The 17,274-nt window shown below is 42.0% G+C and overlaps 2 protein-coding genes across 2 annotated transcripts; both read right to left on the bottom strand.

Annotated features, from left to right (window-relative positions):
* Positions 1–531: 531 nt before the first annotated feature.
* On the bottom strand, positions 532–3,983 carry LOC110681183 (WASH complex subunit 2-like). The gene has a single exon (XM_021856959.1). The coding sequence runs from the start codon at positions 3,966–3,968 to the stop codon at positions 606–608; it is 3,363 nt and encodes a 1,120-aa protein (XP_021712651.1). The 5' UTR covers positions 3,969–3,983; the 3' UTR covers positions 532–605.
* Positions 3,984–4,283: 300 nt separating this feature from the next.
* Positions 4,284–16,811, bottom strand: LOC110681182. Its single transcript, XM_021856958.1, has 3 exons — positions 16,614–16,811; positions 8,604–8,696; positions 4,284–4,586 (listed from the first exon to the last, which is right to left on the bottom strand). Exons 1-3 carry the CDS (start codon positions 16,614–16,616, stop codon positions 4,284–4,286), a joined length of 399 nt encoding a protein of 132 aa, XP_021712650.1. The 5' UTR covers positions 16,617–16,811.
* Between the last annotated feature and the right edge of the window lie 463 nt (positions 16,812–17,274).

Here is a 17,274-nt window from a genome sequence, read left to right as displayed (position 1 = left end):
ATCACGTTAAAAGCTCTGAAACCTTAACAATCGACATCAGGATTCTCGAGAAGTAGAAAAAGTGACTTTAAAGACTATTTTGCCCCTGAAGATCTGAAAGCGCCAGGATCCAAAAGAGTCTCTGATCGGAAGAAAATGATCTTTTCAGAAATTACAATAAATTTTCAAATAATATTAGTTTTGAAACTCAGTCTTTTAATATGCAGTCACCACCAAAATATAAGGCCCACTTTCTTGTGATCATTCATGTTGACAAAAATCATTCGTTAAAATATGTCTATGATTACGGCCGCAATTCCCCAAGAATTCCAGGTTTTCAAAGTACCTAGTAGACACCCTGAAAAAGAATGTTTAGTAGATATCGAGTTGTGAAGAAAACTGTACATTACACGCGACATCGACTCATGGAGAGCATAATTTATTCAAAACTGAAAGGTTTGAAAAATCCATCTAGTTATAGAATATCGAGTCGACTGTAAATGCTAACTAATTAAAGGAATAATAAATGAATTATTACTTACTACTTTTCGAACTGAACAGATCATCATCGTCGTCGTCATCTTCCCCAAATAAACTTTTACTGCTCGGAGGCGGTGCGGGTTTACTCATCTTCGGATCCTTTTTCGTCGGAGCTCGGTTACTGAAGCCAACTGCACCCTTTTTGGATCCCCAAAGATGTCATCATCGTCACTGTCGCCATCGGATTCGAATATGCTTTTCTTGACGGGTTTTGGAGGTTCACTATTGCTAAGTCGAGCGATTGGTTTAGCCGGGGGCTTGGCAATCGATTGAGGTTTCGAGAACAGATCATCGTCATCGTCCGAATCGCCAAAGATTGACTGCTTTTTAATACTGACCGAAGCCGTTACCGGTTTGACTGGCTGAATGTTCTGTTTGGGTTTACTGGCGGTGGGATTCTGCACCGCGATTGGCTTGGAAATCTTACCGAACAGATCGCTATCGTCAGATTCTTCATCGCTGAAGAGTTTTGCTGAAGAGATGGGTGGTTTCGATGTTGGTTGGTGTACCTTAGGCGATTCGAAAGCAGGTGCCACTACGGGATGATTTAAATTCTTTGGTATTGGGACACTGGGAGAAGGTTTTGTTATACTGATACTGAAAAGTTTGTCTTCCGTATCGGTTTCATTTTCGAAAAGTTTCACATCTGAAAGTTTTTGGATCAATTCGTTGCTAAGAAGTTGATCGACCTTTACGTGCGCAGCGATGACTTCGACGTGTTGGGTCTTTTCTTCGGAACCAACTACTACGCGTACCTCTTCTTTGGGGGTTTCTTCACTCGTAGGATGATCATTAATTCCTTCAGTAGTCCCGGATGCTAGGCTGTTTTCATAGTTCGACCTTCGATTTTGCCTAGATTGAGGTTTTCGTTTAGTTTGTATTCTAGCACGTCCTTTGTTCAAGCTAACTAACTTTGCTGACCCAGTTTCGGAGTCTGGCTGTGGCTTTGGCTCTGTTCTGGGGTTCTCTTTGGGAGAACTTCCTTCGACTTGATCAGCAGAATTTGTAATATCTGGTGTCTTCTCTACCGCTGCAGCGGGTTGCGGTCTTCGGGCTCCCGGCAGTAAAGCATTTACGTTGATGTTAACTTTTGCGCTCAGTCTATTGATCTTGGGCTTTTCTCGATTTCCCTCGTAGCTGGAATCGTTTTTGCTACGCTCCACTATGATGGCTGATATGCTCTTGAAAGAGGCGGGCTCTTGTTGAATTTTTGAAGTTACTTTACCATCATCAACCTCATCATCAGGAGGCGGCCCGTCGCCATCATCCAGAAAGAGATAGTGGTTTGCGTTGGCCGAATTTGAAGCGGTGGGTTGTTCAGTATAGAAACCATCATCAGTGTGGTCCACTGCCAGCAGTGTTGTACGAGGTTCTTCGAAGCAATCATCCGGCGGTGGGATATCATCGAACAAGCAAATGGAATTGAAATTTAAGGCACTTTTGTTGCTAGAGCTATCGTTTTTGTGTGCATCATTATCCGTTTCGAGAGGTAAGGATGACGGACTCGGAATATTGCCGTTTACTTCCTGGTTAGAACTTTGAAACATCTCTTCATCTGGAGGTGGTTCAACAGTGGTAGGTTTCGAGTCGTCATAGGTATCTTCCTTTGAGGATTGTTGTTGCTCAACTTCTATATCGTTTGGTGTGTTCGGTTCTACATGATTTGATTGTACCAGTGACGTTGATACAGAAGACTCGGATGGTCCATTAATCCTTTTGGTTGTGAGATAGTAATCAATGTCATTGGAAACTTCAGGATAAGTTGGCTTAAGATCGCTCGCCCATCCATCGTCCTCAGGAGGCTCATCAGGTATGGGAGGCTTTTCAGCGATTTCCACAAAATCTTTTATTTTCTCTGTTTCGTCCGATGGATTACTAACCTTTGCATTACTTCCAATGGTCGTTACTTGTACACTTTCAAATTTCGGTGTATCCTTCTTCTCCGCAACTTCGGAAGCAATCTTCTTCGCACCGAATAGAAGATCATCTCCATCGTCCTCATTAGAATCGGAATCGAAAATTGATTTCTTTTTAAGAAGTTCCGAACGAATACTGGATTGGTTGGATTCCGGTTGAATTGGCTGGATGTTCACACTTTGCTTCTCAATATTAGGAACGTCGTCAGGTATCCTGGTATTCACTGCAGGTACCCGATCATTCGAAACTTCAATACGCTTTTGTAAAGGTGTAACCGGCTCCACTTGCCTCGGAAGTGGTTCTGGTTCTTTTCTCGTAACGGAAGCCGAAACAGAGCTTTTTCCGCCAAAGATAAAATCGTCTTCATCTTCATTGGAATCCGAATCGAAAATAGACTTCTTCAGAATCTCCGATCGAATACTACTGCTTTGACTGACGATCGTCTCTTTTGGCTTCACTTTTGTGTAATCATTTGCATTAATTTGATCCTCAGACAATTTGGGTTCTGCTAGAAGCGATCCTTCATCGATATCATCATCGTCAAAGAGATTGATCTTCGGTTTCTTTGGTGCAAGAGTTTCCTTTTTCGTAACACTCTCGGAAAATATATCATTCGCGTCATCATTATCATCGTCAAACAGATTTACCTTCTCTTTAACGATTCGTTGTGCTACCACCGGAACTTGCTCAACTATTCGCTGTTGTGGATTCGGCTTTTTCACAATGCCTTCCTCCTTGTCCTGTTTACTAATCGGAGGCAGTACCTTTTTCGCACCGGGTATTTTCCTATCCGTAGCCTTAGGTTTAAATATCTGATCGAAATCATCCTCCGGCGGTTCATCATCGAACAAATTTGTAACTCTTCTGACCCCCTTCGTTTTATCCTCAACACCACCGTTGATCGATCGCTTAGCTGGTACAAAAAGATCATCCTCCTCATCCGCTTCGTTGTTGTTAACCTGGTCGAACAAATTGCCACCCGTTTTACCAACACGTGCCTTTGGAGTTACATCAGAATTATCTCCGTCATTGAACAGATTAGAACCCTTTCTCGCCGGAACAGGCAACTCCGGAGGTTCATTCTGGTAAACGCTACTACTCTTGGATGAAGAATTATTATTGAACGAATCATCTTCGTCACTGTCGATGAACAGGTTGACAGGTTTCTTTTGCGAGTGATTACTTATTGAAGAAGTTGGTGTAGGCTCGTGGCTCGAAGGCGGTGGTTCGTCAGAGAACAGATTCACCGTTCTCCTTTCCACCTGATTTCCTCTGAAGTAGCTTGACTGTGCATTCGTCGTTGCACTTATAGCCGTTGGTCTATGCGTAGGAGTTGAGTCTTCCTCATCAGATTCTTCGAACAGATTTGTCACCTTGTTCCTAGAAGACACACTAATCGTATCATCCTGCGGAGGTTGATCTGGGAAAAGCGATGGAGGTCTGAACCCAGGTAACACTGGAACCTTTATCAAAGTTCTCGCGCCGACAGGTCTGATTGCACTGGAACTCGAATGAATCGACCAGAGCGTCATCCCCAGATACACTTGGGTCGAACGATGGAGCCCTTCGCCGTGGATCCCGCATGTACGCCCCAAACCGAGCCCTCCGATTCGAGGGCGTATGTTACTATTAGTCTGTGACGGGAAATTCTTCTCACTGTCGCTGGAATCCGAATACTGTTCCTTCTCCTCCGTATCGGACTCTTCTCGGAATCAATCAAACCAGCGTGCCATTTTTCCCGCCACTCTTGAGACCCTATTATGTACGGCAGCGGTCTACTAATGTAAGGATACTTTTGAACAGCTCTTAACACTGTATTCCTCACAGCAGCCTCCTCCTCATCGTCGCTATCCTATCACTATCCAGTTGAACAGTGACCTTCTCGAAGATTTGTACATGTTAGCAATGGACTTTCCACGGCCATGTGGAAAACTTCTCCATACGGCAGTTTTTCCCCCTCCTCCTCTTTCTCCTCCCGAACGGAGTAGAAACTCTCGTCGTCGTCCTGAACACGGTTCTCCACGTATTTCAGCTGCTGAATGCCGTTGAAACTGTTCGAAGCATTGGGCGTAGCGGAGGTGACTCTCGTCTATATCCAGCATCAGACGAGTCAAGTTGTCCTGGGTTTGTTTGCATTTTGCCTCGAGATTCTGCAGGAAAGAGATAATGGAAAGAATGCATATTTATTAATACCGCTAGTGCATCAGGGCTTTATTTTGCAGCATATCCAGAAAAAAAAGTATCGTTTATCAGAACTACAAAAATAATTTCCAAGCACCGAAAATTTGTAAGGATGTGACCAACTGCAAAGTAGGTGTAAATGCTTATTTTGTCAATGGCTATTCAAGGCAGCGTCCATTTATTACGTAACGCTAAAACTGACAGTTTTCTATCCTTAACCATCCCTAATTAACACATTTTTGTATGAAAAAAATAAAAAAATGGTGTTGACTGTAACGCTAGAGCCTGCTCATCCTCCCCTAGAGTGTTACATAATTTGTGGACGGCGCCCAAGAAACGCGGAAGTTCTATAAGAAGCTCAACGCATCGCCCAATGGCTTCGTAACGCGAGCCGAAATGTGCAGGGATAAGGATAGGAGCATCTTGACGGTCGAACGTGAGCTGATCGAAAGGTGGAAGCAACACTTCGATGAAGACCTGACGAAACGAGGGTCAGGACAACGGAGAAAATGCCTTCGTCAGTTTTGCGGACGATGGTAACCAAACAGCCTCTACTTTGAGATAGGTTAGGATGTCATTCACCAGCTTATAACAATAAAGCTGCTGGTAAGGATAGTATTGATTCTGAACTCTGTGTTTTTTTTATAAGGGCTTATCTGCATTCATCGATTACTCATCATCGTAACTCTCTTTGCGTTATTGCAGAAAACTGATTCTCATTTCGTAACATATTTTTGTGCTGTAGATGAAGAATTGCTTCATTAACAAGAAATATTACAGATTTATCTAACTTAGCGAAGTTATTAGCGCAAGAGAGGATCGATGAAGAGAAATCGCTCATGTCAGTTAGGCCCTGTTGAAGTAACAGCACAGAACTCATAAAGATGGGCCCGAAGAGGCTGTCTATTTGCCTGCACTGGCTGATCTTCCGTCGTCTGTCACCTGTAGTAAACGAGTTCATGGGAAGTTATCAAGCCGGTTTGTTGACGGCCGATCGACAACGGACAAGATCAGGTCCCAACGCATCACCTTTTCGATCGTATTAACCGCGTAGAGCTATGGAAAATCATATGGACGAGAACAGCTTTTTCAGCCAAACTCACAAGACTAATAAGAGCAACTATGGAAGGTGTGCAAAATTGTGTGAAGATTTTAGGCGAACATTTCAGTTCGTTTGGATCATACCGGGAATTACGACAAGGTAATGGCTTTCGTACCTGTTGTTCAATACCTTACTAAATGTTATACCAGGCTAACTGCCAGGGTACGATTTTCACAGGATCCAGTCAATTTGGTTGCTTCGCAGATGATATGGATATTGTCGGGTCGAACATATGAAAAGGCTAAAAACACTGGTACTCTTCTACGGGCAAAAAAAACTCAACGCATCCCGCAGAGGCTCCGTGCCACGAGCCGAAATGTGCAGGATAAAGATGGGAACATTTTGTCGCACGGACGCGAGGTGGTCGAGAGATGGAAGCAGCACTACGACGAACACTTGAATGGCGCTGAGGACACATGCACGGAGGTTCAGGGCAGCGGAAGAAATGACTACGTCGGAATGTTGGACAGTAGCAACCAATCAGCTCCCACTTTGAGGGAAGTTAAGGATGTCGTTCAACAGCTCAAGAACAACAAGCAGCTGGGAAGGATGGTATCGGAGCGGAACTGATGGGTCCGGAGAAGTTGGTCGCTTGTCTGCATCGGCTGATAGTCAGAATCTGGGAGACTGAACAGCTACCGAAGGAGTGGAAGCAAGGGATTATATGCCCTATCTACAAAAAAGGGAGTCAAACTAGAATGTGAGAACTATCGAGCGATCACTATTCTAAATGCCGCCTACAAAGTATTATCCCAGATCATCTTTCGTCGTCTATCACCAATAGCAAATGAGTTCGTGGGAAGTTATCAAGCCGGTTTCGGTGAACGGCCGCTCGACGACGGACCAGATCTTTACAGTACGGCAAATCCTCCAAAAATGCCGGGAATATCAGGTCCCTACGCATCACCTGTTCTTGATTTAAAGCGGCATACGACAAGGTTCGAACACATAGAGCTATGGAGAATCGTGAACGATAACAGCTTTCCCGGAAAGCTCACAAGACTGATTAGAGCGACGATGGACGGTGTGCAGAACTGCGTAGATTTCGGGCGAATATTCCAGTTCGTTAGAGTCCCGCCGCGGCTAAGACAAGGTGATGGACTTTCGAGTCTGTTGTTCACATTGCGCTAGAGAATGTCATGCGGAGAGCCAGGATTAACAGCCGAGGCACGATTTTCACAAGGTCCAGTCAATTTGTTTGCTTTGCTGATGACATTTCTGCCACCGTTTCAAATGTTCTTCCGATTATATTAACGGAAGAACATTTGAAACGTGGCAGAAATGTACACCCGCCTGAAACGCGAAGCAACAAGAGTCAGACTGGTGGTGAATGCGTCGAAAACAAAGTACATGCTGGTGGGCGGAACCGAACGTGACAGGGCTCGCCCAGTAGGGTGGGGCTTAATTCCAAATATCTTCCGTAGTCAGGATTTACAAAGTGGAAAATGATCATCGGTCCCCAAAATAACATCCTGTGAAAAAATGAGAATTTTTGGTGAAGGTTTAGAGGCGCAAAGGGTGTAAGTGCAGTTTTCCTATTTTTAGTGAATTCTGAAAAATTTTGGTATGCTTTTCAGCTTGTTTTGGTGATTTGCTCGCCCAGGGACCAGCGTTACGATAGACGGGGATACTTTCGAGGTGGTAGATGAATTTATTTACCTCGGATCATTGCTGACGGCGGACAACAATGTTAGCCGTGAATACGGAGACGCATCATCTGTGGAGTCGTGCCTACTAAGGGCTCCAGGAGAACCTGCGGTCAAAAAAGATTCTTTCCCCGCACCAAATGCACCATGTACAAAACGCTGATTAGACCGGTGGTCCTTTACGGGCGTGAAACGTGGACGATGCTCAAGGAGGACCTACAAGCACTCGGAGTCTTCGAACGTCGGGTGCCTTAGGACGATCTTTGGCGGTGTGCAGGAGAACGGTGTGTGGTGGCGAAGGATGAACCACGAGCTCGCTGCACTCTACGGCGAACCCTATCCAGAAGGTGGCCAAAGCTGTAAGGATACGATGGACAGGGCATGTTGCAAGAATGCCGGACATCAACCTTGCATAAGGGTAATAAGAGCTTGTGGCTGACACCACATTAACAATAACTTTTTTAGAAACCATCGTAAATTGCGAGAAAGTTTGAGAAAGATTAACGTTTTACAGCACCAACATTTTGAACTAATACAGCATGGCATTCATAACTTTTCTCGAAATATTTGACCTAAATAGTTGAAAATAATGACCCATTATCTGAAAAAAAAAATGATTTAAGTTGCCAAAGCATTCAAAAAGTCATCATGGTTCAAAAAGTGAACAAATCTCGCATAACTTATGATCTTGCCCTAAAAGCCATTGGTAACCGAGTGTGTAGCTCCTTGTTTATGAGCAAATTAATGACCCATGATGAAAACTATGACCACTGGAAGATAAAGGAGGATATTTTCTTCATCGTAGCATTGTTGAATAACGTGTAAATCCGTAAAATCCGTGTAAATCGTATGCTAGGTAACAACAAGCTACACACTCGATTACGAATAGCTTTTCGGGTGAGATCACAGGTTATGCGAGAAATGACAAAATGTGACTCGTTACCGACCTTAAAATTCTCGATGTAGGAAAGGAAGAAAAAGGAACCCAATGAAATCTTTAGCAAGACGGAAACTTTCCTTCCAAGAAATCGAGATTTTTATAGATTATTTATATTATAGATTTATAGATTTTTATAAAGAAGTTTCTATCATTTAATAATCGTAATGTTTATAACATGAGGAGCTAGATTCATTTTTGAATGTATAAAATTGTATTCTAATCACATTCTTCACGCACTGATTTTGATGCAACGTCATTTCCATACGCTAAAGTAACAATTATTTTAAGCATCACTTACCTTCGAGATTTGATTCATATACTGCAAAAGCTGTCCATCTGATTCTAGCGACCACTGGGGAATCCGCTTCCGCAACTCATCCGGCGTCAGTGCCTGCAACAAATGATAAGCCATTAATAAAAAAAACTAAGTGTGATCTACAAAATTTAAATCTACTTCAACGAACAACCCCACTAGACGAAAAATGCTCTAGATCAGCATCCGCAACCACTGATCAAACACACAACACATTTAAACCTCCAGAAACAAGCGAGTGCGCAAACGAAAAAGGAAAGCCCGCAGCGATGGCAATGCTTGATAAAACCGAAAAATTTATTCAAAAACAATTTCTATCGATTAAACATGTAGGTACCTACACGCCTTTTGAGTGTTGTTATTTTGGCTTTATTAGCGATTTTCCGGTCGACTGATCACTCGAGCTCGGATTAGCGTAGCGTAATTTGGGGCAAATGCAGCACCCTAAGCAACTTGTGCTCTAACTTTGAACAAAGTATATCATACCCATCAATTTAGCTTCATGATGTTAGTTTCTCATCTTCTCATAAGCACTATGCCATTTAAAAACATATAAAAGATTATAGTTCGGCCGACTCTGCAAATATGGCGAACAAAATAATCTCAAACAGGATTTGTTTTTACAATAGCAATCTTTATTGTGGTTTGAAGATTGAGTCTTTACTATGAACACATATTTGTGTACTTTCATTACTTAGTATTGTTGAAACATTTTTAAAAATTGATTCAGAAACTTTGAATCATCGCTGAAAAAGCTGAAATTGTCCAGAACTTTAATTTTATCGTAAGGATGGTAAGGAAAAAACACCGCTAACGCATGACGGCTCACCATAGTAGCATGTCCGAAAAACTTGAAACTATTGAGAACCAGAGCCCAAAGGTCCAAAGCACTGATAAATGTGGATGGTAGTAGAGAACAAACGGACAATGCTGTACCGTGTCAGTACCGCGGAGGCAGCCCCTACAGCACGATGTAAATAACGCAACCCTGGTTATGTGGCCTATCGAAGACTCTTCACCAACCAAGAAAGGCAAAAGTAGAGCAAATGGATTGATTTACGGCAACAGACCCGGTAATGGATAAAGGACTACGATTGGATAGCCGGATCTTGGAACGTGAGAACTTTGAATGAACCCGCGAGTATTGGGCTCCTGGCTCGTGAATTGCGGAATGTCGGCGTGAACGTGGCAGCTATCCAGGAAATATGCTGGCCGAAAATCGGAGAACGTGAATTCCGAGCGGTGGATCCCATCGCCAACACTTCATTCAAGTACCACATCTACTACAGCGGCGGCGTCAGAGTAGAACGTGGAGTTGGCTTCATAGTGATTGGGAAGCAGATGAAGCGAATTATTCGGTGGAAACCGGTAAGCGACCTAATCTATGCATTGAGAATGAAGGGCAAGTTCTTCAACTATAGCATGATCAGCATATATGTGCCAACGAACGATACGCCCGATGACATGAAGGATGAGTTCTATGAGAGCCTAGATAAGGTCTACGGGGAGTGCCCAAAACAAGATAGTCATCGGCGACGCAATGGCCTGCGGCTAGTAACCTTCGATGCTGCTAGAGCAATGGCAATCAACAGTACCTACTTTGCACGAAAGAATATCCGCAAACACACCTGATATCGGCTCCAGAACCCTCCTGCGATTGGTTAAACCGCTCCAGAATTCGCCAAGGTTCCAAAGCGACAGCTCTAAGTAATTGATCACGGGCAGAACGAAAACTCTTCACCACAATCCAGCTAAATCTTCTTCTTCTTCTTTCTGACGTTACGTCCCAACTGGGACAAAGCCTACTTCTCAGATAAGTGTTTTTATGAGCACTTCCACAGTTATTAACTGAGAGCTTTCTTTGCCGATTGACCATTTTTGCATGTGTATATCGTGTGGCAGGTACGAAGATACTCTATGCCCTGGGAATCGAGAAAATTTCCTTTACGAAAAGATCCTCGACCAGCGGGATTCGAAGCCACGACCCTCAGCATGGTCATGCTGAATAGCTGCGCGTTTACCGCTACGGCTATCTGGGCCCTAAAGCTAAATATCTCAGAGTAAATGAAACTGCACCTTCACAGCAACAATATAGCGCCACACGCGAAGAGATGCAATAAGGACGAATTCTCGAACGGCGTGATCCTTGTGCCCTTCGGACCGATAAAATTAACACTCTAAAGTTATAAAATTCACCGCACTTATATTGAATTAAACTTAATCTAACTTAACAAAATTATTGAATGATTCAAAACTAATCAACCGTACCGATCGTAGGTATATTGCGGGCTAACTCTGATATTGTTCACCAGCTCAATCCAACCTTCCTCCTTACTCAGTGACGTCATTGCTTATACCAAACAACGACCAGCTACGATCGATCCACCGTCGAGTATAATACCTTACGTAGTATTGTCTGGTTTCGAGCTATCAGTCTGGCAGCAGCAGACATATCCACTGGCGTAGGTAGGGGTGAAACGCTCAGACACCTGACGACACCCGAGTGGCAATGCCTGCTTCAAAATAGACCACGTGCTGGTCTCAGATGTCATGGATGTCAGGACCTTCCGAGGCCCTAATATCGACTCGGATCATTATCTCGTGGTAGCTGAAATTCGGGCGCAATTATCCAACGTCACGGTCACGAGTTTCAGAACTAACAGAATTCTGCGCTTCAATATCTAACGCTTGTCGACTGATGTGGTAGCAGCAACGTTAGCACCAGCAGGTAGATGAGCAGTTGGGAAGAATCAACGTTTCTGGAGATGCCGCCAGCCTGTGGGACCCTATCCACGAAGCTGTGACAACAACGGCGCGGGAAGTGATTGGCACTGCTCGACGACGAAGACGAAACGACTGGTTCGATGAAGAGTTCCAGAGAGTGACAGACATGAAGAATGTCGCCAGAAGCCGTTTGATTGTGGCCGGTTCCCGACAGAACAGAGAGCGGTACAGGGCAGCGAGATTCGTAGAAAAGCGACAAAAGGGAATTCACTGTCCGATAAAACGGCGGTGGCTCACAGGTGGAAGGATAACGATCAAACTGGGGACCCACTGATCATAGAACTTCTATGATAGAAGAGGTTAAAAATGCTATCAGCGAACTGAAGAACTACAAGACTGCTGGGAAGGACGAGATCCCGCTCGAGCTTTTCAAGCACGAAAGTGAGCAGCTTTACCAGTCGATACACCAAGTACTTCTGAAGCTATGGGAGGACGAAGAAATGCTCGGCGGCTGGTTGGATGGTCTCATACGCCCAATCTACAAAAATGGGCATAGACTGAAGTGTGCCGATTACAGAGGGATTACCCTGCTAAATTCGACGTACAAAATTCTGTAGCGCATCCTGTTCAACAGACTGAGACCACTCGAGGAGTACTCCGTCGGCGAATACCAAGCTGGTTTTCGTGAGGGTCGCTCGACAATGGACCAGATGTTTACCTTGCGAATGATCCTAGATAAATTCCGGGAGTACAACTTGCAGACTCACCATCTGTTCATTGATTTCGAGGCGGTGTACGACTCAGTGAAAAGAAAACAGTTGTGGTAGATAATGTCTGAACATGGTTTTCCGGCGAAACTAATTAGGCTGATACGTGCTACGCTGAGGGATTCGAAATCAAGTGCTCGGATCGCAGACGAGGTGTTTACCTTGTTCATGACGTTAAACGGATTGAAGTAGGTAGACGCACTTTCGAAATTACTGTTCAACATTGCACTCGAGGGTGCTATTAGGAAATCTGGCGTGCAGAGAAACGGCACTATATCATCACACGGTCGCACATGCTCCTTGGATTTGCGAACAATATCAACCTTATTGGAATCGACCGCAGGTCAGTGGAGGAGGACTTCGTACTTCTGAAGAGGAAGACAGCGAGGATAGACCTGATAATTGATTATATAAAAACGAAGTACATGGTTGCAGGTAGATATAGAAGCAAGCTGGTGTAGGTGCTGAGGTAGTGTTTGATTGGAATGTGTTTGAAGTTGTTGAATCATTTATTTACCTTGGAACCCTTGTGACATATGACAACGACGTTCCCCACAAAATGAAAAGACGTGTTGCGGCTTCGAACAGGGCTTTTTATGGACTACGTAAAAAGCTTAGGTCCCGCAACTTGCAAAGGGAAACAAAAGTGGCCCTGATTAAAACATTGATTCTTCCGGTGGCTCTCTACGGGCACGAAGCGTGGACGTTGAAAGAGGCAGACCGGAAGGCCTTCGGTGTTTTCGAGCGTAAAGTGCTGCGGACAATACTCGGTGGGAAACTCGGTGTGTGGTGCAGACGCATGAATCACAAGTTGTATCAAGTGTACAAAGATGTGAATATTATCAAGCTGTGAAATACGGCAGACTTCAGTGGGCTGGTCACGTAGCACGCGTACCACGATATTTCCAAACTTTAATTAAGCTAAAATTTTCCCTTGCAGGGTTGGTCTAACCTTTCAAAAAATGCTTGTCTCAAAATATTCTATCGGTGAAAGACTCAAGTCATAAAAGTTAACAAACTTACTTTATCAATCCTACGTGTTTCACAGACGAAATTCTACACGTTCCGCTCTAAACCAACTCGATTTTTCACTTTTAGAACGTTTGATTCCCGGATTTACAAAACGACGAAAGTAAGATTCTCCACTTTCGCAACCTAACCGCTACTTTGGCCGCTCCGTTGTATGGGAGACAAAGTGACTTTACCACGAATCAAAACAAAACACTACTTGAGTCGATTTTACACTGGTACAAAAACGTCGTAAGTAACTGATCTAAACGGCTTATCATTTTGTCATGCAATTTTTGTGGGAAGTGATAGGAACTACTTTGAGTTTTAACGCAAGCTGATTGCATGCAAAATTTAAGCGATATACACGGTAAAAAAATGGGATCCATTTTAAAACAGTTTTAGAAAAAAGGTTGTGATTCTTCTTAATTAATTTTCTCAAAACCATATGAATGTTACTTGCGTCGATTTGAAAAAGTAATCGAGATTTTATATGAAGAAGTCCCACGTGGACGACCCATCGCACATAATATGGGATAACATTTCACGTATTGAAAACAGTCCTGAATAACATGATTGATATTTAGATGACTAATCATAGCTGCAGTTATTGCTGTCTGTAAGTCATATGCAATAAAATATGTCCGAACTCAAAGACATAAGTCGATGCATTATCTAAATGAAGTCTCGACTAATGTCCATCACTTCGAATCTTTCAGTATTTGATTTGCTTATGAATGATAAAATTTCCGTGAGTATTTTACGTTTTACTGTTGTTGTCAGATGAACGAAATGCGTTGGATATAGAGTTGCGCCAAATCAAATTTTTATAGTAGGAACCATAGGCATTATCAAATCGATTTAAAGTTCTGCTGTTAATGCAAAAACATTACATTTCTATCCTTTCTTAGATTTCTGATGAGTTTTGGAATAGTACTGAAAATTTAAGTGAAAAAAGATCCACTTTTTGTTACTGTAACTAATGTTAAATATTCAGTTAAGTTATAATCATTCACGCCATTTTATAAGCTTCGATCGTGATCAAATCAAGTTGTTTGGAACTGCTTAGGATGTAGAATTAACGGTTCCAGTTTGTCAGTTTTAACGTAATATGAAATAATTATTTGTTTCTTAAGTACGTAGATTCCACTTATTTTCGTTGATGGATAGGTTTTATTGTACAGTGAACATTTGAACATAGCTATTTCTTTAATTGAAGTGTTTTCCATTGCAAATCTTCAATATGTTACAATTAAAAAGTAATTAAATGCTATTTTTTTCAAAAAAGACTTCAAAATGCAGTTGAATGAACTTCAATGTCACTTTGACATAGCATAGGGTGTTTATGTATTTTGGACAGAGAGTTACGCGTATATAATTTGGCCACTTCCATTTGATTTTGCCGTAAATGTCCAAATTATATACGCGTAACGGTCTAACCAAAATGCTTTGATCACCCTATGCTTCGCAATAAACGAGCGAATGATCACTGTGTCGTTACAGTTGGTAATTACCCAGACAACCAAAATGTACGCATAACGAAAAATCACCTGGAGGCTTTGTATGTGCAAAATGTCACTTATAAGATGTCGCGAAAAGGCCTTCTACGTACAAAAGTGGAGGCGATATGCGTGCATATATTATGTGATGAATAATAGCATACAATGCGAGTGTATAAATTTTCTACCGAAATAATTTGTGATCTTATGCGATTAAGCTTATGATAACAAATGTTCATTTGACAGCTGCTACGGAATGATTCGACTTACTTTGTACGAGTGTACGAGACGAAACAAAATGTACAAATGAACTCAGAAAAGAAGCGTTTTATGCGATGAAACTCATCAGTCTGACGAATTTATCCACCGTGTTTTGCGGGGGTGATGTGATTTGCATGAGTAAACGATTTATTACGTGCACTTTTTTGCGACTTCTGGTTGTCTGGGTATGTTCACCTTTCAGCCTCAACCATTTTTCTTTTTGAAAATGCATTACCAGAATTAAGCTGAATGGCAAAAACATACAAAAACTGGGCTTTTCTCAAGGGTAGCTCCCTGAAGAAACTTTAGAGAAATTTTGAGACAAATCAATGATGATATTCGTAAAGGAATGAAAAATCCTTGAGGAATTCTTGAAGGGCTTCTTAACGACTTTTATCAAAACTGAACTGTTATAATATTTGAAAAATCTACTAGAGTAACTATCGAATGAATCAGAGGAAGAATTTGTGCTAAAATCTCTAGATGTAACACAGAAATGGTATCTGGGAACATTTTCAGAACAATTCATATGGAAATTACCTCTCATGTAAACAATGTTCGGTAAGCTTGAGTCGTTACATACTACAATCATAGCCCCTTATTTAATTTGTCCATACTTGCATAACAGTCCCATATTCTATGGGATTGCCTATATAAATGGGACTGTTATGTGATGATGGACAGTAAAGCCGAAAATCAAAACCTTACAAGTCATTAACTTTTCGATTTATTTTCGAACTGAAAACAACTTGAATCGCGAAATACGCTTAAAGGTAGAAAATTGCTCGTAAATTCTGCTAAATTTAAAACACTACATAAAAAAAATACAACAGAATCGTTTTCAGCACTGCCATTTTTAGTAAACATAAAATTTCCCTTGCTTATATCATGTGCAGCATGAATCTTCGGTAGTGTCATCCATAACAATGGAAATCATTGTTTCAAAAAGTTGAAGAATTTACGCATGACAAAACTAAATTTTTGCAGAAACCTTGTTTTGTAAGCTCATGAATATAAATGTCTCACCGAAAAATAAGAGAAAAAACTTTCTCCGAGGGGAATACCCCTTTTCCGGTCAATGTTACCCCGTTTTACGGTACCATTCTATTGATTAATAATTAATAAATCTTATAAAAATCCATAAACATTTGGTTGTTTATTCAAAACTTAATGGGAATACGAGAAAAACCGAACAATTTTCATAATATTCTGTACATTGTTTCCAGAACTGTAAGCTGAGCTCAACTATTGTTAAACTCAAAAAGAAAATATATTGTATCGCTGATATAAAAAATAGGGATTGTCTACTTGTCCATGCAGCAAACTTTCCCCAAACTCCGCTATTGCATGATTATGGTGCTTTGTGGGTATAATCAATTTATGACACTGTAGGCAGACAGTATTTTGACGCAGTATGTGCAAAGTTTGATTAAGCCTGTATTAGTTACTGATCTATAATTGAACCATAAGCACAGCTATCTGCATAAGAATTTGTCACAGCTACGAGGAAACAATGAATAGACAATCAAAGCTGGACGAGATTCCATAAATCGATCTACTGTAGGAATTTTGCTATCATTAGCCCATCGTTTGCGGCCGCCATCCAAAGGAATGCGTAATCCGAGAAGGGCATCCTTATCAGTGCTCGGAAGCTGCTGCCACCACAAGAAGTATCTATCATTCCAGCAGAAAGTGGTTGCGAAAATCTCAAGGGGAGCATCTCGACCGAAACTTACCATACTGTGGGTGGGTTTCGGGAAATCCGTCGGTGTGGAAGCGATTCCCGTATGGTTGGGCGATACTTTGCACAAATTCACGGGACCAAATTCGTCTCGCAAATTACCATTTTTCGCACTTTATTTACTTTTCACTTGGAGAGCTGAATCACAACAAAAGTGAACTGAAACACTGAACTGACAGACGCGTCGACTTCGAGATTTCCAGGGCTGAATTTAGGGTAGAGTGAGGATTGTATAACATTAACCCGAATGCCTCGTGCCCGAATGCAATTATCCCGAATATGAGAAGCGCAACTTTGATAAAAAAAGCTCTCAGTGTTTTACGGTTTTGATTCATATTACGGACAGCTTCAAATTCCAGACACACTACTTTGTATGGGTAAATGCGGAAATGCTAATTGAACACTAAGCTGAGAATATACCATTCTAAAGCTAAGTATGCTGTTTCGCTCAAGAAAAGTAAAGAAATTCCTTGACTGAAAGGGTCAAGAAATTTCCTACAGAGAGCCCCCTTTGAAGTGACATTTCTCCTCAACTGCGTACTGCGATAAGAAAAAAGTGATTTTCTTGACCATTTCTTGGGAGAAATTTTCCACGCATCGAGATAGGCGATTCCTTTTCTTGTCAGTAGCAAACCGGCCTTAAAAGCATAATCGGT

The sequence above is a fragment of the Aedes aegypti genome, unplaced genomic scaffold (genome assembly GCF_002204515.2).
Source record: "Aedes aegypti strain LVP_AGWG unplaced genomic scaffold, AaegL5.0 Primary Assembly AGWG_AaegL5_hic_scaff_537_PBJ_arrow, whole genome shotgun sequence".
Lineage (NCBI taxonomy): Eukaryota > Metazoa > Arthropoda > Insecta > Diptera > Culicidae > Aedes > Aedes aegypti.
Note: the sequence above shows the minus strand (reverse complement) of the source record. Positions and strands in the feature narration are given on the sequence as shown.

Bases quoted from the DNA above. Each gene is read 5' to 3' on its own strand.
- LOC110681183 (XM_021856959.1), bottom strand. From the start codon at position 3,968: ATGACGCTCTGGTCGATTCATTCGAGTTCCAGTGCAATCAGACCTGTC.
- LOC110681182 (XM_021856958.1), bottom strand. The intron at 4,587-8,603 runs GTAAGTGATGCT...TCTTTCCTGCAG, and splicing joins ATATGAATCAAATCTCGAAG to AATCTCGAGGCAAAATGCAA.